We start from the raw sequence: 24357 nt of genomic DNA on the forward strand, positions 1-24357 counted from the left end.
AGACATTTGGAGGCAGTCAGTACATTCCATGAGCCCTGATAGGCCACAATGAGGTCGGTGAGGTCCCTGGGAATTCATGTCAACGGCTGAGGACCTCAGGGTTTTCCTTCTTGCTCTTTGAGTGACTCCCACAGGGTCTCACAGGTGAGATAGATCTTGCTGAAGATTTCCACAGCAGAGGGTTGGACAGTTGGGGCCAAGGGAAGGCTTATCACCAGAATGAGATTTTCATTTTGGATAGAGAAGCTTTTCTTCTTTATCTCTTGAGATATATGAAACAGCTTTTCTCCCCCCACCCCCTCCCCATCGTCTTTTCCTGACTTCAGCCTCAAATCAAGGACAAAAAGGAGACTGTGCTGTCTTGAAAAAAAAAAAAACAAAAACTTTTCCTTTCTGAAGCAAAGTAGGGAGGTAGGTGGTGTGGGAGGGGCACTTAGGAAAAGCAGAGAAATGCGACTTGGAGTCAATTAATAGATAACTCAGAAAATGAAGAGGCCTTCCCATATCTTCAACGTGACCCCCTGCAGAGCTGTGTGTTTCCCCCTGCTCTTCTTATCATATGTTTCATTAAATGCCAAAATTTTTCTTTCCCAATGATCCAATTTTAATATAACTTTTTTCAGCTAACCCTTTATTAGTGTTTATTATATGCCAGCACTTTACATGTGTTATCTCACAATTCTCCCAACAGTTGTATGAGGTACTCACAATTATTATTCCTGTGTTCACAGGCAAGGAGGGAAAGGTGCAGGGAGGTTGAGCAACTTGCCTAAGATCATCCAGCAAGGAGGTGGCAGAGCCGAGATTTAAACCCAAGACTTTTGGACTTCAAGCCTGTACCTTTAAACATCACTCACACTTTTTCTGCAAACTGATATGCAGACAAGGGGAGGATTCTGCTGAGGGGGAAGGAACCGACATTTCTCACGCATCAGTGGGTACGGGCCACTGTGCCTGGGGACTTCTTCCTTGATCATTCTCTGTAACCCTAAACCGTCATTATTATTAGTGTCACCCGCCCCCACTACCAAGGTGAGGTCCAGAGAAGCTAAGTAACATAACCAAAGTCACAAATCTAGGCAGTAGCAAAGCCAGCCTTTAAACCTGTCTATCTGACTGCAACGCAGAAGAACACTGGAGAGACCACAGCCATCCGCCTCCCAGAGAAATGCTGCATGAAGTGTGCCCTACACTCAACGGTCCCTGGAATTGAACGTTGCCTGTTCCTGCCATCTCAAGAATGCCGACATGTGGGCCTCAGCGATGGAGGGTTAGCAACAGGCCCGCAGTGCAGGAATTCCCCCTCGACACCAACAGGGACAATTGGGGTGAAAGCATCACCTGGGACGTACTGGTGGTGGGGATGAGAGTTAACTGCCCTCCCATAATCCTCGCTGAGCCAAACCTAGACCTACGGAGAAGCTCTAGGGTGACACAGGGCCACCGGCTAATATAGATGTCGCTCGGGTCCTAGAATCTGGGAAGATGAACAGCCTTCCTTCTGCACCAGAGCAACTCCCAGGAGGATGTTCCAGGAGCACTGATCTGTTTGTGGCCACATACAAGTTCCAATGAAAGAGTGGAAAGAAAAAAGGATCAATAAATTACAGAGTACAAAATTGGAAACCACTATTCAGGGTTGGAGGGGAGGGGGCATGGGATAAATAAATGTCCAAACTTGAGATCTAGCTGAGGAATTAGCCTGATGTGAACAATTCAAGAAAAGCCAGGAAAAATGTATCCAAAGGCTGAGTGCACTGAAGAAGAAAATGGTAGAGCATTAGTGGATTTAAGAGGAAAACAAATGAGCTCAACAGACAAGCTTCCCATGAATAGATGAAGTCCAGAACCTCGCACTGACCAGACACCCCTTCGAGGGCTGGTGTTCCGGCCGTCCTCACGGGGCACAGAAACCTCCCAGACACTTTAGCAGGCACGTATTTTATGACTTTTAACTTTTACAATAACAACCACAAGGTGAGCCCTGGCTTTGGGAGAAGTTTGTTCTGAGGTCCCTAGAGTAAAATGGAAGTGGAAATATGGTACAAAACTTTTCGACTTATCCGAAGCAGAGAGGCTCAAAATGGCATGTGCTGAGCTCCTGACTTCACTTTTCCAGGGAGTCACTGGGATATTTTGGGAGAGAATTCAATCCAGTCAAGAAAGCATCCTGGAGTGAAACAAAACCCAGCTACAGAAAAATGTATGGCTACTCCCTGTTGTAAAGGCTAGTGAGGAGTTTTGTGCATTTTATTTCATTCCATTTCTGGAACGACCCTGGGGAAGATTTTTTTGCAGATGAGGAAGAAACTGTGGCTCAAAGAAATCAAGCAACTTTCCAAAAGTCAGACACTAGCAAGTGGCAGGGGTGGAATTCAATTCTGGGTCTTTAAACTTCTTAACCAGTATTTTCTCCACTACCTTAGTCCTTCCAAAGTAAGACTGTATAACCAATCTGTCTGGCCACAGGAGGCCTAGAATGAAAGGCTGACATTTTGATAGAAAAGAAAAATCACCATAAAACTAAGACCAGAGGGAGGATACCAAAAGAGTAACAGAATGACAATGAGCTTTGGAACATTTGCAAATTAGGGTACCCTAGGACAAAAAGTATGAATGAAATACTGATCAAAATAAAAACAGCACTGCTAATATAATAAAATACTATTATACTTAGTCCCCCCAAAAACATGCTTCTCATTGGTTTTGCTGTGCATACTTGATGAAGACTTGTAAGAAGATAAGAATTTGGGGATTTTAGAGTGAAATTTCTCTTAACGTTACTTGGATACCTTATTTAGACTATAAATGTTAAAACTGACTCTGACAGTGGTCAGTATTTGCCATAGACAATGAGCAAACAAAACTGAGAAGAAAAATAATTGTAATAGCTTTCAACTTTTCTTATACAATTCACAAAACTGAGACCATAATAGAAGTCGTGGTTACTTTTGCCACTTATCTATGGTGATAAAACTTCTGAACCATAAATCATGCTTTGGGGTTTTGCCGGGAAGATTAGCCAACTGTTCCTTCCCCTACCAGGAGTAACAAACCTGTCTCACTAAGCTCCTGCCATTCCTCAGTGACACAGGTAATGGAAGAGGAAATATGCCTGCACCCGAGGGTCCCAAGGAAAAGGATGTTTTGCTCTTAGAAACCTAACTGAGTCCATCACCAGCAATGGCAACCACAGAGAGAGCCAGCAGGCTGCAAACATTCCAGAAGGAAGAGTTGGGTCTACTGGCCCATTAGTTACCAAGTAAAATAATAGCGGACAGAAATTCAGGGCCCTGTGCTCTAATCTTACCCTCTGTGACTTACTGGGTAGGTAACCCTCACCAGGGGCTTCCCTCACTCCTGGCTACCAGGTTCTCATCTATAAAATAAAGGACTCAGAGTGTATCATCTCTAGCTGTAGGACACTTTGGTACCTGGCTCTGCCTGATAACTTCTTTGGTTATTTTTTAGCAAGTACCTGTTTCTTAGTCACGGTTCCATCCACAGGGTCCACATATTCAAAGCTGTCTGTCTTTGCCACACTGTAGACATGGTTCCCCACTGCAAACTGCTGGCCGATGAAGGACTTGTCTGTGACCAGCGCCTCCAGGTCCCTCATGATGTAATATGTTGTCTTGGGCTCTAGTCCTTCATAGTCAAACCTGGTTAGGGGGAGGCAAGATGAACACAAACCTAATTATAGAATGAGCAATTAGTGAACCTGTAAAAGTCATCTGATCGTTGGTTTTGTTTTCGTGGAAGAACCACACAGAAAAGCACCCCCCAACTAGTCTCCCCTCTTCCACCTGGCTCTTAACAATCCATTCTCCACACAGCAGCCAGAGCGAACTTGTGAAAATCAAGTCGCACCACTCCATTCCTTTAAATTCCTCCAAAAGAGTCCATCGCACTGAAAACAAGACTCAAAACCCTAACCATAGTCTGGGAGGCCCAGGGGAATCTGGCCCCGCCCACCTCCTCGCTGGCCTTTGTCCCACTTTCTCCCGTTCACCACGTTCCAGGCACACTGGCCTTCCCACCAGTCTTCAGAGATGCTTCGCCCTTGCCTGCCTCTGGGCCTCCGGGCTTGCTGTCTGTCCCTCTGCCTAGTACATTCTTGCCCTGGCTACTCAAATAGCTGGCGCATTCCCTTCCTCCAGTTTTCAAACGTAGTGTTGCCTCTAGAAAGTGACCTTCTCAGAAGATCCCTCTGAGGTAGCATATCCCTCTACTGTTCCCCCTCTCTCAATACCCTGTTTTCAAACTTAGTGTTGCCTCTAGAAAGTGACCTTCTCAGAAGATCCCTCTGAGGTAGCATATCCCTCTACTGTTCCCCCTCTCTCAATACCCTTTATATGGTTTTGGTAGTTATCCTAATTTGTATTTACCTTGTTTGTATATTTGTTTATTCCAGTATTTCTTGTCTGCCTTTGCCCACAAAAACTGTAAGCTCCCAGAGGGCATAGTCTTTACCTGTTTTGTTCTTGGCTGCTTCTAGTAAGTAGCCAGTGTTTTATACATAGTGGAATGAAAGATGGGAGAAAAGGGAGGATGGAAGGAGAAAGATGAATCAAAGGAGGAGAAGAGAGAAAAATGGAATTCAACATACCATAAAACTCTCATGGAAACTTGGAAGAAATATCAGCCTTTTTCCATTAAAAAAAAAAGGCCTTCTAGCCAAGATCATCAAATATAACAACAGGGCTGAGGGGTGATTAGAAAAAAAAAAGTTTAAAAATAACACCCATCATATTTCTTATTAGGGAGATTAAATACAAAAATGGATACCAAGTACTGTAGTTGGCACAGTGCCAGACACCAGTGCTTAAAACTGTTACTTACTTTTATTCCTAGTTATAAAGAAACTACAGGGTCTTTCCCAATGTCAGACAGTTTTTGATTCAAATCTAATGGTACAACCATTTTGTTTTGTTTATGAAATAAGTCCTGGCCTTGGTCAGATAGCTCAGTTGATTAGAGTATCATCCTGATATGCCAGGGTTGTGGGTTCAATCTCCCATCAGGGCACATATTAGAATCAAAATAAGAAGGCATAAATAAGTGAAATAAGGTACATAAAATATGAATAAAACAAGAATTTATGCATATGAGAATGCATAAATAAGTGAAACAATAAATTGAAATTTGCATCTATCTATCTATCTATCTATCTATCTACCTAGCTATCTATCTACCTATCTATCTATCATCTATCTCCCTTCCTCTCTGTCTCTAAAATCAATTTTAAAAAAAAGGAAGAGGAAGAAGCAAGCCCTTAGAAGGGCAGCTGTGCTCAAGTGGCCATGCTGGGACCTCACATTCGGCCTCCCTGTAACATGGGAAAAGAATGCGCTCTCAGAGTGGAGTGAAATGAAAGAAGGAAGACCTGAATAATTGTTTCTACATTTTCCACACAACACATTTTAAGTAAACATCAGGGTATTCGCCAAAATGGAGAACATATCACGTCTAGCAATGTGTCTTCTGTGTCTTTACCCATTTCTTTTATTCTTGCTCTCCTACACAGGTGTGTCTCCCCCAGCCTCAGAAGCAAAACAACAGGGAGCTCAGAACATTCTTTCTCATCAGTGTATGCATTCTGAGCCTAGATTCTCTTTAAAGGTAGAGTTTGGGGTAAGGTAAAGACCCAGCCAAGCAAAAGGGGGCGGGATGATGCACTAAGTGGGTCTAGTAGGAGATAAAGAAGCATTGAAAGTGATTCAAAAATTGAGAACACCCGCTGCCGGAACAGATCACATACAGTCCGTGGCTGAAGTCATCAGACCGGCCTGCCCAAAGGCTCATCTGCACATGCAAGCAGGTCCTGGTCCTGCCCTCCCCTCTGGTGACCTCCACCACCACCACACGTCCAAGGGAAGAGGCCTTGGAATGCAGAACTCCCGGGGTCCACTCGTATAAGGAAAACCATCCGGGTTCTCAGATACAGCTTCAGGCTTGATGTTAGTTAAACCAACATTGTCTCATTATTTCCTCTCCACTAAGAAAACAGGATAGAAATCATTTTATTTCATAAGAACCTTTTCATCTGCATTTGCTGGAGGCTGAAGGAAATGTTTACCGTTAATTCTACCTTTCCCTTCTCCCTTTTTCTTTATCTCTGTGATCTTTTGGACAGAAATCTGAAACACGAAACAATGTCCAACAAGAACTCAAATCTCCACTGCATTGTATTCTCTAATATGGTATTTGTTATGAAAAAAGTAATTGTCATGCAAGTCTTGGCCACAAAAAGTGAACTATATTATAAATACACTTATCACAACACCACATCTTCAAAATGCTGGCAGAAAGCTAATCATTCCACAATTTATGAACAACACATCCTTGACTTGAAGCAATCTCATTAAGCCAGTGGTTAGCAATCATAATATACTTTATCAGGTTGGACTTTTAAAAACAGCTTTATTTAATTGAAAGATTTTCTGTATTAATTAGCCTCTTTTTTTTGTATGCCAAAAAAAGCCTACAAGAAGCAGAATTTTTTGGCACTTGTTAGAAATACTATAGAGTCAAGCAAGTTCCCACCTGCCCTGAGAGTCCTTATTCTAAGACACAGTGAATAACTGGGGTGGATCACAGCGTCTCACATCCTCAGCCTTCTTGACTGAACAGGGACCAGGAATATTAAGGCACCATGGACATTTGCCTGAGCACTGCGGTCTCTTTCATTTTAATGAGTACAATCACAGGCTTCCTTATTCAGATATTTATCTAAGTTAAATGACCTCTTAAGAAACAATCACCTTATAAGGGAAGTCTAAAGCTTTCTTTCTGTCCTCAGGCTCTTGAAACACAACCAAACATTCAAAGTAGTTAACTATTTATAAGCAAAGCAAATGAGCCACAGTCTGTTTTTAATACACAGAGAGCCTCTAAGAGTACCCAAGGATTCCCTCGCCCAACTCTCACATTCTTTCCTAACATCCTTTCCTACCGCTGTTCCCCCAAACCATGGCTTGGTACTAGGGACACACACATAGCAGGCAACAGCACAGCCGGAAGACTTTGCTGCCTCACTTCCTTCAACAACAGGAAAGTGGTAGAGAACCCCTCTAACCCTAAGCTCATTGCCACTGACCTTTTCCCTTCCTCCTTCCCAGGGTAATTGTTCCATTTTCTGTACCTCCTTATATGGGGATAAACTATAGCAAACTCTGGGGCTCCTGAATCAAACTCTGGGGCTCCTGTCAGAGGGCACCAGCTCAGCCTGCTAGGACATGGTCTGGACCCTTAGTGGGGAGGTAAGACAAAGGTAGGGAAAAGATCACAAAAGCACAGCGACCTGTCACAGCTTCTGTCTCTGCCCCCACCTTTCTTGATAATTATGGGTGGAGAACCAAACAAGGAAAGCCCCTGGTTTGACTGTACAACCCTACAAGCACCAAAGACCCTCTCAAGGCTCTGCAGTTCAGATTCCCTCTTGAGATGGCTGCCTGCCTTATAGGTACAGAGGGATGTGGCTGGCAGAGGAAAAATGCATGTCCTTCAGTTTGGTGGTCTTTGACACCACCCCAAACCACCTATCACAGGTTACCCAGCTTCATTCTCTGTGCCTTAGATCTTCCTGAAAGATGCCTCCTTCTCAAGGTTCCAGTCCACCAGCTTTAGAGAGCTTTTCTGAGAGTAGAACCCCAGGGCCCATACGGAGACCTTCTCTCTTCTTACCTGCAATAGTAGTGACGGCCAAACTTGGCCCAGTGATCTCGGACAATTTCCTCCACACTCTGCTTCCGGGCAGCGATAATGGAGAGCCAGACCAAGACAGCCCAAAGGCCATCTTTCTCCCGGAGGTGATCAGAGCCTAAGAGAGAGAGAAATATTCTGCTAAGGATTTGTTGCTGGGGGGAAGGTAAAAACTAAATGAACTCTGAAGACCAGTTAGCAGTTGTCACATTGAAATGCCTGGATATATTTATTTATTCATTGTGTTAAATATCTGCCCCATAAAATACTTACATTTCCAAAAACATGTAACTGAAATTCATATAACATAAGATAATGTAAAATAAATCAAATAAGGTTCTGTGAATTATTTTAAAAGGAGCCAAGTTGACAGCACACTTGCTGAACAGTCTCATTCATTCAGTAAGTATTTTGGTGATTTTTGCCCTAGACTAAGCATTGGTCTAGGTAGTTAGGACACAGTGGTGATACTCATAAAGCTTGAATTCAAGTAGGTAGAGGCAGGTAACAACAGAAGAGTGGACAAATTAAAGAACGAGATGCATCGAATAAGGCCAAGGGCTAAGAAAAATACTAACTGGGTGATGATGTTGCAGATGTAACAGCAGCAAAGGCCGCTTGATCTAAAAGGTGGTTTATGCACAGTAGGGTTTAACAACAGCCCCCCAAGAGGTATGCCCACCCAGAACCTGCAAATGTGACCTTATTTGGAGAAACAGCCTTGTAACTATAATTAAGCTAAGGACCTTAAATGAAACCATCCTGAATTACCCAGGTGGGCTCTAAATCCAATGACAAGTATTCTTAGAAGAAAAGGAGGCACAGACAGAAGGCACAGAGTGAGGCAGAGACGGGGGTTATGCTGCCGCAAGCTAAAGGTTGCATGAAACCAGCAGAAATTAAAAGAGGTGGGAAAGGATTCTCCCCTAGAGCCTTCAGAAGGAGTAAGCCCTACCAACACCTCGATTTTGGGCTTCTGGCCTCTAGAACTATGAAAGAGTAATACATTTCTGGTGTTTTAAGCCACCCATTTTGTGATAATTCTTATGGGAGCCTTAGGAAACTAATACAGGGAGTCAGGGTCAGCCCCTCTGAGGTGATGACATCTGAGCTGACACCAGAGAAGAAGTCAGTCATGCTAAGATCTCAGGACAAAGCGTTCCAAGCAGAGGGACAAGAGCCACAACATCCTGAAGGCAGAAATAAACTGCAAAGCTTAACCCTACAACTACTGATACAGAAAGAGATGCAGATTCATGGGCATTCACATGAATGAGTACAGTCTAAACAAGCAGCTTCCTGTACAAAAAGAGCCCAGAAGTATGTGTTGTAGGCCCATTTAAGCATCTGCGTATCGGCCAATCCTAAGCTCCCTCCGATGAGAATGAAGCCCTGAATACAAAGGAACATACACTGTTGCTTGAAAAATGTAGTATAAGGGAGAGACATGGGGGAGGCTCCAGAACTAGGGTTTTCAACCAAACTCTGCTGCTTCCCAGGTATGAGGAGTTACTCCAAAGATGATCATCTTTCTGACCTCCAACTTCTCATCTGTAACATGGGGACACCATCACCAATCTTGTGAAGTTGTCATATCAATTTAATCATGTTCAGAGGGCAGGCTCTTGAGTCAAATTGTTCATGTTCAAATTCTGGCTCAGCTACTCACCTTTGTGTGACTTGCTGTCCTTACCTGCAACATAGGGACAGTAATAGCCTCTACCCCATGGGGTTACCATCAGGATGAAGCAACTAAGCACCCCGAGGTATTTAGAACAGTGACTGAGATGTCACCAGAAGTTGCTGTTGCTATTGATCTTGTTGTTAGCAATTCACATACAGCACCAACAATGGTGCTGATTCCTCAATACACACTTTGAGGCAAATCGACCTCAATTATTCATACAATTTTATCCTCTGTCTCTAGCAATAGAAATGTCTTAAGAGGGCAACTGGGACCAGGGGGTGGACCATTTCTTCTTGCAATGGAGCAATCGGAGTAGACAACAGTTCTCCTGGGTTTCAGGGAAATGAAACATATAGAGAAAATCAAAAAAGGAGACCTGATGTCACAGAGCTGTTTAAATCTTGAAAATGTTGGGAAAATGCCTTAGTTACATTAAGCATCTTTGATACCTTCTGGTTATAGTTACAGTGTTAAATGTTGTTCCTCGGAAAGGAAAACGTACAGCCTTGAGTGGGCAGGGGAGGCGGCTAAGGGAGAAAAAGGATGTCTTCAGTTCTTCTGCACACCCACCATTGTCTGCTGATGACAAACTACATGTTTGATTAAGAGGGCCCTGGGTTTTAATCATCCCACCATGGAGTTACTCTAGGCTCATTCAGTGAATTCTTTGCTACAAAAATGGAAGAAGTTTGGAAGGTGGTAGGTTAGCTCCATGGTCAAGTGCCAAAAAAAAAAAATTCTAGGAAACTGCCCAGTGAAATAATTTTAAAGCCTTTTGTCCTTTTATAGCAAAATAATCACTTTTATTTACTGGTGAAAGAAAAATACCCTTTTGTTCTAAAAACATGGGCTTTGCATACCTCACATCTCCAGATGGATTACATTACCTGGAGAGACAACCATTAGAAGCTATTAACTGTGAGATAAGATGTCAAAACTTAGTCGTGAAGAGACAAAAAGTTCTTTTAGCCGAATTAAAAAACCCCCTCAACCATTTGTAGCCAACTGCATAGTAGATTGTGATTTGGCTTGGTATCCTTGCCTTACAAGTGAAACATTTGCCAAGATTCCTAAGGGACCAACGATCAAGTAAAATTAACTGTGCTCTTTGCAGCTCTTTGAGGTGGGGCGGAGACATTGATGCTGCAAATACACAGATGTTTCCCCCGGATGCTCTCCGTGTGCTTTGGAGGGGCTATACCCCACGCCGTTAGCAATGGCTGTCTCCGAAGTGGCAGAATCGCAGGTGTTTTTCTTCTGCTGCTGATGTATTCCCACAATAAACATGCATTATTTTCATAATAAGACAGAAATAAAATTTTAAGCCATCAATAATATAGAAATTCACATTTAAAAACATGAATTCCATTTACCAAGAGCTAGCTGGGGTATTAAAGGGATCAATACCACTTATGAACAGGTGTTAAACTTTGAACTGATCGATCCCATTTTTTAGATTGAACAACAGAGCTTTTCAGAGCATAGAGATTGAGTGATCCCCTCCTCTCCTTGGGGCTCTCAGGTCTTAGGGTTAGGATCAGGGTGTTCTGCTAGGCTTCAGAAAATCTGGATGGGAAAGGAAGGAGAGCCACATCTGAGCTGTCAAAGTTGGCCTTTGGGGAAGCTGGGCTTGGGGGACAGGGTCTACTTGTCTCACAGAGACCCCCATAGAGGGGATGAAGCTTCAGATTCATATCAAAAGCCCCCACGACCATTTTTACTGTTGCTGACCTCATGTGGAGAGGGGGTTCCCCAGCCTGCATTTCACCTCATTTTTCCCAGGCAAAATCCCAACATTCTGTGAACAGTTAAAGAGTTGTTTGGGGAAAAAAGCAAATAAGATATTTCTTAAGTTCCTCACCTCACACATTCACATCTGCTCTGTCTTTAAAACATGAGATCCCAGAAAAAAAATTCTTCTACTGTAGCATTTATCCATGTCATTGTCAGTAAAAATTTTAATAGACTATTTTTTAAAGCAGTTTTTAAAAAACTGAACAAAAAGTATAGGGAGTTAGCATATATTTCCTGTCCCAGGCAAATACTGCCACCCCCACCACGAATGGCCCCCACCAGAGTGGGACGTCCGTTACAGCTGATGAACCTGCCCCGACATCATTATCACCCCCAGTCCACAGCTGACATTACCGTTCACTCTTGGTGTTAGATATTCCGTGGGTTTTGACAAGTACGTAATGACATGTATTCATTATTAGAGTACAAAGGGCCGTTTAACTGCTCTAAAGACCTTCTGTGTCTGGCCTGTCCTCCCTTCTCTCCCTCCCAGCCCCGGGCAACCACCAGTCTTCCTGCCACCCTTCATAGTTCCTCCTGTTCCGATGATCATATAGTTGGACTCAGACCATACGGAGCCTTTTCAGTTTCCCATCTTTCACTTAGTTGCATGCATAAAGTTCCCCTGTGAATTTTTATGGCTTCATAGCTCATTTCTTTTTAAGACTGAATAGCATCATTATAATGTTTGTAGCTTGCTTCTTCTGGGTTCCTGGCTGGTGGTGCAGCCAGAGTTTGCCACCTGACTGAGGACACCGCAAGGAGCTTTTACTTATGTTCCCAAAGCCTGTAAGTTCCACTCACCTTGCCTTCCTCTGTCCTGGCCAGCCCCGCCTGAGGTGAACGACCCAGAAAAGCAGCTGTTCCCGCCTAGATACCAGAAGGAAGGTGCTCAGCTCCTTCCTGCCATGATTCCAGCAAAAATGGGTACAAAAAGAAAGGCTATTTTTTCTCATTAGAAACATTCCTGTTCCCCCTCTACCCAAATTGGACTTCCAATTCTCTCAAGCTTTAAAACCATTATTGCTTTGAGCTGGCAGGACACCACTAAGTAGAGTGATCTCACAAAAGAAAAGGGGAAAAGGAAAAAGAGTCCTCAGTTGCCTCAGGCATCCATTTGAACTTTCTTCAAATGCAAATCCCAGCAGGGGCAAATCAGCTCCATCAAACATCACGCAGGTTACTGGCAGGTCAAGCCACCACTCAGATCAGACAAGTCTGAATGTGTTGATCGGGAAAATAGAAATCATTTTGCACTTGCTGTCGACTCCAAGCTGGAATGTGGGTTAGTGATTCTCAACTTAGGCTGCATATGAGAATCACCTAAAGAACTTATTAAAAGATGCCAATGCTCAGAATTTTGGGCTGTGAGAGCCAGTCATCAGTATTTTCTTTTTAAGTTCCTTGGGGTGATTCTCACGGTACAACCAAACATGTAAAGCCACTGCTTTACATGAAGGGTACTCAAAATAGTCCCCTACTGGGGGCAGATCACTTAGAAGTAGGGAATTACGCCTCTTCCTCCTCTTGTTTAAATTTAATGTTAGAGAAAAGTAGACACTGGTCTCCAGTTCACAGATGTCACTGGCCTTGCTGAGGCAGGGACTCTCGTTGGAGTCAGCTTCAGTGTCCCGGTTTCTCCCTGCCCTTTTTGTTTGGAAAACTGGTGAGGGTTTTGCTGGTCAGGGGGTGACCAACTCACCCTGGTCTGCCTGGGACTTTCCTGATTTTAGCACTAAACATCCCACGTCCCAGGCAACCTCTCAGTCCCAGGCAAACTGGGATGGTTAGCCGCTCACTCACTCAAAGAGGTTTCTGATGGGTTTGACGATATGTGCGCATTCAAGACAAACCTGAGCACACACATTTCCTGGAGCCAGAAATCACAGGAAATAGACACGCAAAACTTGCTCTTGAAGCAGAATTGCTAACTGAGATAAATTCCATTCTTAGAAGAGTAATAGCAAAGCACCAGGCACTGAACCTAGTATTTTAAACATCTATTATCTACTTTTTCACAATTTCATAGCTCCTTTTTACAGATAGGATATTGAGGTTAGGTTGTTTGTTGAAGTCACACAGCGACTAAGTGCGCAGTTTGGCATGGACCCCCGTGGCCTTCCCGACTACCGAAACAGCCCGGTGTGACTGCGGGCCGTGGGCGTCACAGGGAAGCGGGGAACATGCCTCACACACATGGAGCAGAGGCAGCCCTTCCGAAGATTCAGGTAGTAAGTTTGCCCTTCTTCCTTCTCACTCTAGACAAGCAGGAAAGTTGCCAGATTTCTCTTTACTTCTCCTTTCGTATCAATTTACTCTTTTCATTTGCAAATTAAGTTTTTATTAATTTGCAGTAAAATTCTTCCCATCTTCTCCTTATCCACTCAAAACAAGCATTTATTTTTTAAAAGATAGTGGAATTATGAGAGAAAAAGTGGGAGACACACCTTGCAGGTGAATCTGAGATTAGAGAACACACTACAGAACTGAGACAGTTATTTTCTTCTCTGCCTCAAACCCTGTTAGCTGGCCAAACAGCAAGACTCATGTAAAAACTCATTTTTCCACACATTAAAAAGTAAGTGCTTTTTAAAAGATAAATGCTCTAATATTTTCACCAGTTGGAGCACAAAGCTATGCTGCACGTAGGCAGGGCAGAGCTGGCTGGCAGCTCAGAAAGGCTTTACTGCTCCGAAAGGCAGCACCTGACAGAGGGAGCCCACCCTCCGCTGTGGGCAACACCTCCCAATAACAAGACTGTGCAACAATGAATGTGATGACGATCATGAGGACAATGAGGATAATAATTATTAATAACAATAATGTTTGGCACAAAAATGCTGCAGGACTTTTGGCTAATATCCTGAGCACAGCAAGACCCTGTAACCTTCGTGAGAGAAGGGCCTGTGTCTGCAATTCCTCATCACTCTACCCTGGTCCCGACTCACAGGAGGGGCACAGTTAATGCTCAATGAATGAATGAATGAATGAGTGAGTGAAACTCCAGTATGAACTTCACTATGATTCATCAGATTCACACCTCACTACAAGTAGCTAGCTAGAAGCTATGTGGAACGTTACATTAGACAAAACTTTGCAGATCATCCCTCTAGTGAGGAAACTTAGGCCTCGAGAAGTTGAAGTGGTCTCTGTAAGGAAGTTTCGTCAACCACAGAGAGGGAAGTCAAGGCTGGGGCGAGGCCTGTCAATTCCTGGTGCTGGGCTGTTTCCCTGACACAAGTCTCCCAAGTCCCCTTGCATCCCTCCCACCTCCATCTACTAGAAGAACCAGATGGGAGAAAATGACCCCTCAGCATTTCCTTAAACAGAGGCAGCAGGGTACTGTGCTGAGCCAGTGATATTAAGTTTGAATCCAATGCGATCTTGCCAGTGGCTTGACCTTCCTCCCTAAGCTTCAGTGACCTCATCTGTAAAATAAGGGTAGTGTGGTCCATTGCTGAGAAGTCTCAGTGACATAATATATGCAAGGCCCTAAGCATCACACCTGTTACTTAGGAGCTAATTGATAAATAATACATATTAGCACTATCTCATCCTAACACGTCCTAGGGCAGTCAAGCCATCCACCCCAGAGGAGGGGAAAGCATAACACTATCTTGGCTGGCCAGCTGATACACTTCTCTCACTTGACCATACCAGCACAGGAAGGTGAGAGACAGTGGGACCTTCTCACTGAGACATCTCCTCTCATTCCTTTTCACCACTGTCGATGGGAACAACACAACTCTGAGAATTCTTCCTGGACTGGACATAACAGTGCAAGGAATCTCTGCAGTGGGTGTAAGGTCTGCACCACGAGACTGCACCACGAAACTATGCAGTCACTACCCAGTGGGGCTTCCTGGGAACCAGCAGAGAGCAGGTGGAGAAGCCTCAAAGCACAATTTCAGGGACTGTGTCTTTAAATACCCAAAGGGATGGGCCCCATTGTTAAACGTCCCTTGGCAGACACCGAAAAGACAGACTGTTTGGAATTCTTCAGTCTGTGGCGAAGGGCCACGGTTCCCCGGGATCCCAGTCCCAGAATGCATGCACTACTAAGTGCGGACACAGCCTCAGAGGCCCATTCCTTTGTTTCTGCCCCACACTTAGGTGTCACACGACACCCCTTCCTGCCACCTTTCATCAGCTTGGAGAATGAACTGAGGGGTATTGGGACCATGGAGACCCCAAGGAAAGATCTAATATGATGAAGACAGTCTTCTCACAGCGGGAGGGAGCTTGTTTCCCGGAACTGATAGTCTGTAGAGGGTCCAGAAGGGAGTTTCAGTTTCCGGACTCTACGAGAAGGCACTTGGGGATGTCAATCACGGCACCTCTGTGCTCTGGCCGGCCTGTATTAAACTGCACATGTGCACATGGCCTGTTTCAACCAGCCCAGCAGAGGCTCCACTCTCTTTAGCACTGACACTGCTTCCCCACGTCACATCTGCTACCCAGCCAAATCCACACAGGCTGGCCACACACGAAAGAAATGTGGTAGAACCTCAATAATCTGACATCCACAGATACATGGGCTTCTTTCTCCACAGAGCTAGACAGTTATTGAAAGAGCCAAATGTACAGCTCATGATCATTAAGATGGGGAATGGACTAAAGCTTTCATTTATTTTACCTTTTTGAAAAGATACAACATTTGATAAAACAATTATATGAATAAGAGACAGCCACATCTATTCCATACTTGTTCTGTAGCACTATTTATTGGGAAGCGGATCTTGTTAGGCTGTGCATCGTTCATGTGTGAAATGTAAATAAAGGAAGAGGCATGGCCCTGAAAGTGTATAAACTGTATAATTACTAGGGGAGATAAAAATCCCTCCACAAAACAACCAGGGAATAAGTCAATTATATAAACCAAAAGACAATAGAGCAGAGAAAATCCATGCTAAATGCTGTAACAATTTAGTATATGTGAAAAGTCACTAAAGCTGGAACCTAGCCCACTGCTGAACATGGTTATTTACAGGTAATTGCCAGCAACCCTCACACAGGAAATGATCAAATTATTTAAACATATTATAAATACTTAACACTATTTGAAATTTAAAATCTGTTCATTAGCTCACATTTGTGGAAGGAGTCATCCTAGAAGTGCTTTGTTAGCTATATTATGATTGAAAATACCAAAACTTAATTTAAAAATTTTATATGATTCTGATTTTACTGTAATTTATAACATCCATCCTCATCCCCTTCCACCTGGTGTATATTTGTGTGTTTTTGTTTTTATGAATCCTCCCAAATAGTGGGATACTCTACTGCCTGGATCTCCAGAAATACATTCACTCAGAATGATAAAAATATAACTACTAAAAGTGCAAGGAAGAAACACCAAAATGGAAAGTCTTTGTTTCTTCCTTCCTTCTACATTTTCATTCATCCACCCTCCATCTATCATTCCAGCCTTCCTTCCATTCTTCCTTTCCTTCCTCCCTCCCACCCCTGCATCCATCCTGCAAACACTCAAAGCCTGTCATGTATCTGGGAAATAGAGCGGAATGAGGTAGGCATGGCCCCTGTCCTCAGTGCACCTTCAAGTTCTGCATGGCAAGCAGAGGGACCCAGCAAATCTTAAAAGACTGGAAAGGTGCTTGAGAATTCCCGTGACGTGGAATATACACTCCGGGCCCCTTCCCTCTGCACTAGAGACTGGGCAGATATAAACAACGGCCAATTTCAGGAGCACCAGGCTGTACTCTAGAGTCCAGTGGAAAAGTTGGTGTGACAACGATGAGCAAGTTATCTTGGTGCCAGGAAACCCGGATTCCATTCCAAGTTTTCAGAAAGAGATGGATGTATACAAAAGGCTTAGCAGTATCCCAGCACATTCTAGTGCTCATTTAAAAAGATCATTATTATTGTGAAAAACTCAACAGAGAGCAGTCTCTTACAAACAATAAAAATTGTTGCATTGCCTGATTTTACTTAGCAAATTTGTATGGCTATTGACATTAACTTTAAAAAAACATAATAAAAGTAATAGTGATACTCAAGGTGGCAGTCAAGCCTGGAACTTATCCAGATGTTCACAGAGAGAGCAATGCTTCAGAGTTTACTGTAAAGGGACGAACTCTGGGCTGTGACAACTCGTACACTCCCCAAATTGTAGGACTGAAGACAACGATGGAAGCTAGATGTAGAACATCATCAACAAATGACAAAAAACCTCACAGTTTTTGGCTTAGATCTTAGTTTTGGTATTTCAGTACATCCCTTTTTGTATATGGAACAAGTTCAGATTTCTTCCCATTCAGAACGTTATCAAAGTAGCCAGAATGCTATTAAGATGAACAGTTTTCTGCCATTGAAATGGGAGGATTTATAAAAGGTTCTCCTTTCTCTCTGTAAAGCAGTTTTCCAGGGCCCTTCCCAGGAAGTGGGTGAATGCCTGTCCCTAACACAAAAGATGATTTGGCTTCTTAAATGACCTTGGTTCTTTGGCAGAGCAATGAATACCAGTTTCCCGTCGCCTGGGAACTGGACCTCTCCATAGGAGAGAAAGCTGAACAGCATCGCATCCGAGCACCAGCTCACTGCCTTGGAAAGGTCTGGGTACTCCAGAAGCCAGCAAGGGAAATTTCTACCCTGGATGTGTTCTGCTCATCTTGGATGAAAAGCTTGGCATTCTAGAGCATGAGGCAGAACCATAATTTCAAGCTTTCCTGGCACTAAGTCATCTTTCTAGTTGGTACCCAGCCCCAACTTCAGGGACACTGGAAAAGGTTTGGAAACAGTCTGCTCTGGAAACAGTCTGGCTAAATTTTAAAAGTGTCTTTCTCTCCAGTCTCAGCTCTAAAACCTTTCCATCTCTCCACTTTTTCTCCCTTGATTAGGTAAATTACTTGATTCTGAAAACTATTTCCTAAGGTAAAAGGGAAGTGCCTGTGATCAGCTGACTTTTACAGGTTGGAAGTGAGGGTCAGAGTGGCCAGAAGACTTGTCCGTATGTGGCAAGTGAGGGTCTTGAATATGATCATCAGCCTCACCTTCCTGGGCCTCGAGACTTCCTGGATCACACCTAAAGCGGCATCTCAGGCACACTCTACCACGTCTGATGGAAAACAAAAATACTGATTCTCAATAGAGCAATGCTTTCTCCTGACTGCAAATCAGAATGATACAAGGATACTTATTTACCATGCCAATTCTCGGGCCCCAATCTGCCAGGAATCCCAAGTATTGGTAGGATAGAAAAATCTGTGTTTTTAGCAAGGTTTGCAGGTAATTCTGATGCAACCAGCCCATGGCTCTCCGAGAACTGGCGTTAATAAAGCCAGGTGTAATAGCAGAATGAAGCAACTTTCTCCTTCCAAGACTGAGTGGTCCAGTTTCTCAGGCCTTCTCACAGTCATTTACTGTTGAGGGCTAGAAAGACTGAATTAGTCATGCTTTCATCGGAAAGACTGATCGGCGGTGGAAAGCAATATGTACTGTGTGGGAGGAGACCTGGTTCAATGGTAATTTAATTCACGAGGAGGTCTTTTCCAGGCTCGGGGGCCCTGGGTAGAGCACTCAACCACTTCTTGGGATCAGGAGTTCCGTGTGTCAAGTCATGTTTGTGTCACCTGAACCTGAAGCGTAGTGAAGGAAGCAGTACTTTCAGGGCTCTTCTATACACTGAAAAATCTCTTATGCTCCTTGAAAGGAAAATGATAGACAAACATAACAATGAGAAACTTTAAACTTCCCTTTCAGTCCAGCCTACATGTTGCAATCAGCAAAGCTGTCGGAAAGCAAAACTCTCTGAACAGTGCAAGCAAGACTCCCTCCTGTGCACCATGGTTTCCTATCCCCGCTTGTGTCAAGTGCCAGCCTCTAAGCTAGGCAAGCAAAGGGCCTCAGAAACTGGCTTCTCCTCACTCACGTTCCCAGCCCTGTTTCCTGACACTCCCGTCTCCACCCTACCCTAGATGTCAGAGGTGAACACACTTCAGTCCATGGAACACATTTGGACTTAGGCCTATCTGCGTAAGTAAATTTTTATTAGAACTCAGCATGCTCGTTTGTTGATGTCTTGTCTATGGCTGCTGTTGTGCCACAGTGGCAGAACCACATGATTGTGAAAGAGACCGTCTGTAGCCTCTTAGTCTGCAAAACCTAAAATATTTACTATCTGCCACTTTGCAGAAAAAGCTTGCCAACATCTCTGGCTGTAACTAAAAATAAACACATTTTACAAGGAGACCTACTATACACACAGATACCTGTGTGCATATTTATATCTATATAGTTCTCGAAATAACATTTACTTTTGCTGAATGCAATGCATTCTGATTATTTCTAGCCTCTTTTAAGAGATTAAAAATTAGATCTTTTAAACTCTTCATGACATGATACTAATCTCATTACCCCACATGAGTCTTGATTAATCCGTGCATTTGGAAAACACTGCTCTAGACAAACTGAACAACGAGCTGCTCACAACACACGTCCCTCTGCTCTCTCATCACTGTTCCTTTCTTGACATCGCACCCTCCACCTGGCACGTCCCTGTCCTCTCATCCTCATGTGCACAGATACTTTCCATTCTCTAAGAACTGGGCCAACTGCATCTCTTCTATGGAATTAGCTTCGAATCTCCCATCCCAAAGCATTTTCTCCTTTTCTCATCTCCCATAGTATTTTGTCTATTCCTCTTTCATGAAACTTCAAAGTTTCTGCTTTATGTAATAATCACCTGTGCATCTTTCTGATTACGTACTCTAAAGATCTTTAGTTTTGGGGGGGTATGGTCTTAACGATTTTGTATTCTATATACCATATAATTCAGTGCTTTATACAATGTCAGTACTTAGTAAATGTTTGTTAAATTGAAGTATGCAAATATTTATTACTGAGGGTATAATAAGGTTTACATGTGCCATATTTTATCCTTTCATGTTAAAAACTAAAATTACGTGGTAGATTGTAAGCACTCAATAAATGCTGATGAAGGTGAAGACAGAGGAGGAGGCATAGCCTGGACTTACCAGTTTTCCTTTTTAGTTGTTATATCTGTGTTATTTTAATAGTCAGTGGGCAGAATTATTATGTACAATATATAGTCTGGGATTTACTTTTGAGTCAGTCACTGGTTTCAACACAAAGAACACCAAAGAGGAAGGAAGCTGTGGACTTAGGCCTCAGCAGAGAGAGTGTAGTCCTTTGACTGTGCTAAGCAGAGCCGCCGCTCGTGCATTCTGAGTGCAGGCAGTGGTCCCTGAGAGAGCTCCATGTGGTCGCTCTGCTTCCCGGGAGACAAAGAGGAGGCCACCCCTCCCCCACCACTAACGGCAGGGCTGCTGGGTTTGACTGATTTTGGTAATAGGATAAAATTCCCCAGGAAGAAATTTCTCAGGAACCCGAACACAGCTGAAATGTTGTTGGCATTATGACAACATTTGGTCTGATATCACCAAATCAATCACAGAATTTTATTAGATTCATAGAATAAAGGAGAAAAACATATTATCACTAGATTCTGAAAGGGTGCCTGATCAATCCAACAGCCATTTCTGATAAGATTCTAAATAAAATGAGAATAGAAAAAAAATCTATGCATATATGATAAAGATTTCACCAATATTAAAAAGCAATCATCAAACTAAACAATAAAATATTAAATCTATATTGACTAAAATCATGAACTATTACATTACTTAATATTATTTGAAGATTGTAGCTAATACAATAAAATATGGAAATATAATAAAAATATGAAAAATATAAAAGTATTTATAAATATTATAAAACAAAAATTAGTTATATAATTGTATTCCTAAGGAAAAAATCCTAAGAGAAGATAGAGTTTCTAGAAAAGAAAGTGCTCAAATTAATAATGGGATGGGCTAAGGTGGTTGAAAGAAAACCAGAGAAAAGGCATACATTAATCAATAGCTTCTCCTTATATAAGGACCAGGCAAATTAGAAAAGAAAATGAGGACATCAACATTAAAATTGAAGCAGAAAAGCTCTACTGGATATACAACCCAGTTTCTTCAATGAATAAGTTATATGGAAAAAATGTAGAGGAGAAAAATGCAGGTTAACAGTGACCAGAAGGGCGGGGGAAGGGGGACACTGTGGGGAAGAGGGGAAGGTTTTCAAAGAACATGTATAAAGGACCTGTGGACAAAGCCAATGGTGGGGGGCAGAGAATTGAATGTTGGGGGGAGGGGTGGGCAGGGTAGGGCAGGGGAGAGCAATGGGGGGAAAATGGGGCAACTGTAATTGAACCATAAAAAAATTTTTTTAAGAAGTAAATATTTTTTTAAAAAAGAGACTTAAGACATATCAACTAGTGATAATGTAAGACTTTTTGGATTCTAATTGGAAAAAAAAAACTATTATGTTGTAGGAAGTGGGGAGACTAGAAAAAATTATTAAGACATTACTTTCACAGTTCCACTTCTGCACTTCTGTTTAGGATATGAAAATCTGCAAAAGAATGTCACTCCCAGTAACAATAAAAGGCCTGGAAACTTATAAAACCATAACTTTTCTTGAACTCATTAGAGATCCAAAATCACAAGGCAATAAAGTAAAGTGAATTACAGAAGGATGAGCCCCTCCAAGGAGAGACAAGACACAAAACAGTCTCCCTTTTGGCAGAGCACAGGAGAAAGAGGATGCTTCCATATAAGTGAATAATAAGAAGTCACTGGCTGCTCACAAGAAAGTTTGGAAACAAACTTTCTGGCATGTGGGAGAGGATCAGCTGCTTCTGAGAAGCAAGCCTGAAGCCCTTCCAGTTCCCTAGCCCTTTCCTTCAGAGGACACACAAGCCTCAAGCTCATAAATGTAGGAGCTGCAAACCATCTCATCCCAAGGGCCCAGGCTACTGGACCCTTCTCATCCCAAGGACCCACTACTACTGGAATAAGGCTGAACTAAAAACTTTTGCTCCTGGAGAGAGGGTAGGAAAATTTCTACCCAGCATTCCACACTAATCTTAAGAAGAGGTCAGCTGACACTGTAGTCCCGGGTGATAGAAGTCTATTTTGCATGACACATACACAGTAACTGCTGGAAGCTAAGGATAGAACAAAAACACCGAAAAAATCTCCTCCAGCACCTTATCCTTGCTTTCAACTCATAGTAAAAAATATTCCACTTCTGGAAGAATTTGAAGCCTGTGGAACACTAAACATCGTAATAGAAACAATAAAATCCAAATCCAGCTCAACTCCTTACTAAATTAATTTAACTTTGTACACTAATGGCCTGATGGAAGACATGCTGTGCCCATTCTGTGTATAAATATTATTCGCTTGAGTCTCTACTCTTCTTATAGACATACCATCCAACATTCAATGCAAAATTGAATGGAAAACAAGAAAGAGTAAACCACTGCTTTATCAAGATAAGTAATCAAGAGAACCAAAAACTAAGATAAACCAGATATTAGAACTATCAGACAGGGAGATTAAAATAACTATGTTTAATATTTTACATGATCTATTGAAAAAGATAAACATCACATATAAACACGTATGAGGGAGGACCCAAAAAAACCGGAATTACCTTCTAGAGGACAGGCTCCTGTAGTACCGGCTTCCCCCAGTAGGTGAGGTTTTAGGAACCCACCTGTATCAGAGCACCAGCTGGCATTGTTGTGAGAGGCTGTGTTGGCCTCAGTGATTTTTTTTGAAGACTCTTTTTATTTTTCTTATTCTTGTTTATTCTATTACAGTTGTCCCAATTTTCCCCCCTTTGCCCTCTTCTCTCCAGCCTACCCCCACTTCCACAGTCAATCTCCACACTATTGTCCATGTCCATGGGTCATTCATACATGTTCTTTGGCTAACCCCTTCCCCTTCTTTCCACCATTCCTCCCGACCCCACTTTCCTCTGGCAGCTGTCAATCTGTTCCATGTTTGCATGTTTCTGGTTCAGTTTTGCTCATTAGTTTACTTTGTTTGTTAGATTCTTCTCATAATTGAGATAATATAGTATTTGTCTTTTACCACCTAGCTTATTTCACTCAGCATAATAGTCTTCAGTTCCATCTATGCTGTCACAGGGTAGGAGTTCCTTCTTCTTTCTTTCTGCTGCATAGTATTCCATTGTGTAAATGTATCACAGTTTTTTCACCCATTCATCTATTGATGGGCACTTAGGCTGTATCCAGTATTTGGCTACTATAAATTGTGCTGCTATAAACATAGGAGTGAAAGAGTTCTTTTCAATTTGTGTTTCGGGATTCTTAGTGTATATTTCTAGCAATGAAATCACTGGGTCAAAAGGCATTTCCATTTTCAGTTTTTTGAGGAAATTCCATACTGTTTTCCAAAGTGGCCACACCAAACTGCATTCCCACCATCAGTGCACTGGGGTTCCCTTTTTTCCACATCCTAGCCAGAACTTGATGTTTGTTGATTTATTAGTGATGGCCATTCTGACAAATGTGAGGTAATATCTCATTATGGTTTTAATTTACATCTCTCTGATGTCTAGTGACTTTAACCTTCATGTGTCTATGGGCCCTCTGTGTGTCCTCTTTGGAGAATTGTCTATTCAGGTTCTTCACCCATTTTTTAATTAGATTGTTTGTCTTCCTGTCCTTGAGTTGTATGGATTTTTTATATATTTTGGAGATTAAACCCTTGTCCAATATATTGTTGGCAAATATGTTCTCCCATACACTTGGTTCCCTTTTCATTTTGATGATGTTTTCTCTAGTCATCAAAATGGCTTTTTAATTGAATGTAGTCCCATTTGTTCATTTTTTCCTCTATTTCCCTTGCCCTAGAAGATATATCAGCAAAAATACTGCTACACAGGACATCTGAAATTTTACTGCCTATGTTTTCTGCTAGGACTTTTATGGTATCATGAGTTATATTAAAGTGTTTTATCCATTTAGAGTTTATTCTGGTATGTGGTTAAGTTGGTGGTCTGGTTTCATTTTTTGCATGTACCAGTCTAGTTCTCCCAACACCATTTATTGAAGAGGCTATTTTTACTCTATTGTATGCTTATGCTCCCTTTGTCAAATATTGATTGGCCATAGAGACATGTGTTTATTTCTGGGCTCTCTATTCTGTTCCATTGATCTGTATGTTTACTATCATGCCAGTACCAGACTGTTTTGATTACAATGGCCTTGTAGTATAGTTTGATACCAAGTATTGTGATCCCTCCAACTTTTTCCTTCTTTCTCAAGATTG

General features: G+C 42.4%; 1 protein-coding gene across 1 annotated transcript in view; it reads right to left on the minus strand.

Moving 5' to 3' along the window:
* PGM5 (phosphoglucomutase 5) overlaps positions 1–24357 on the minus strand; it is a 170770-nt gene that overhangs the window by 40638 nt on the left and 105775 nt on the right. The window contains exons 8-9 of the mRNA XM_037165571.2: positions 7687–7822; positions 3479–3662 (exon numbers count right to left, since the gene is read on the minus strand). Coding sequence (XP_037021466.1) covers positions 3479–3662; positions 7687–7822 — 320 coding nt within the window. The remainder of the gene's footprint in view (positions 1–3478; positions 3663–7686; positions 7823–24357) is intronic.

This window comes from Artibeus jamaicensis, unplaced genomic scaffold (assembly GCF_021234435.1).
Source record: "Artibeus jamaicensis isolate MK-2021 breed Jamaican fruit bat unplaced genomic scaffold, CSHL_Jam_final scaffold_1964, whole genome shotgun sequence".
In the NCBI taxonomy this organism is placed as follows: Eukaryota; Metazoa; Chordata; class Mammalia; order Chiroptera; family Phyllostomidae; genus Artibeus; species Artibeus jamaicensis.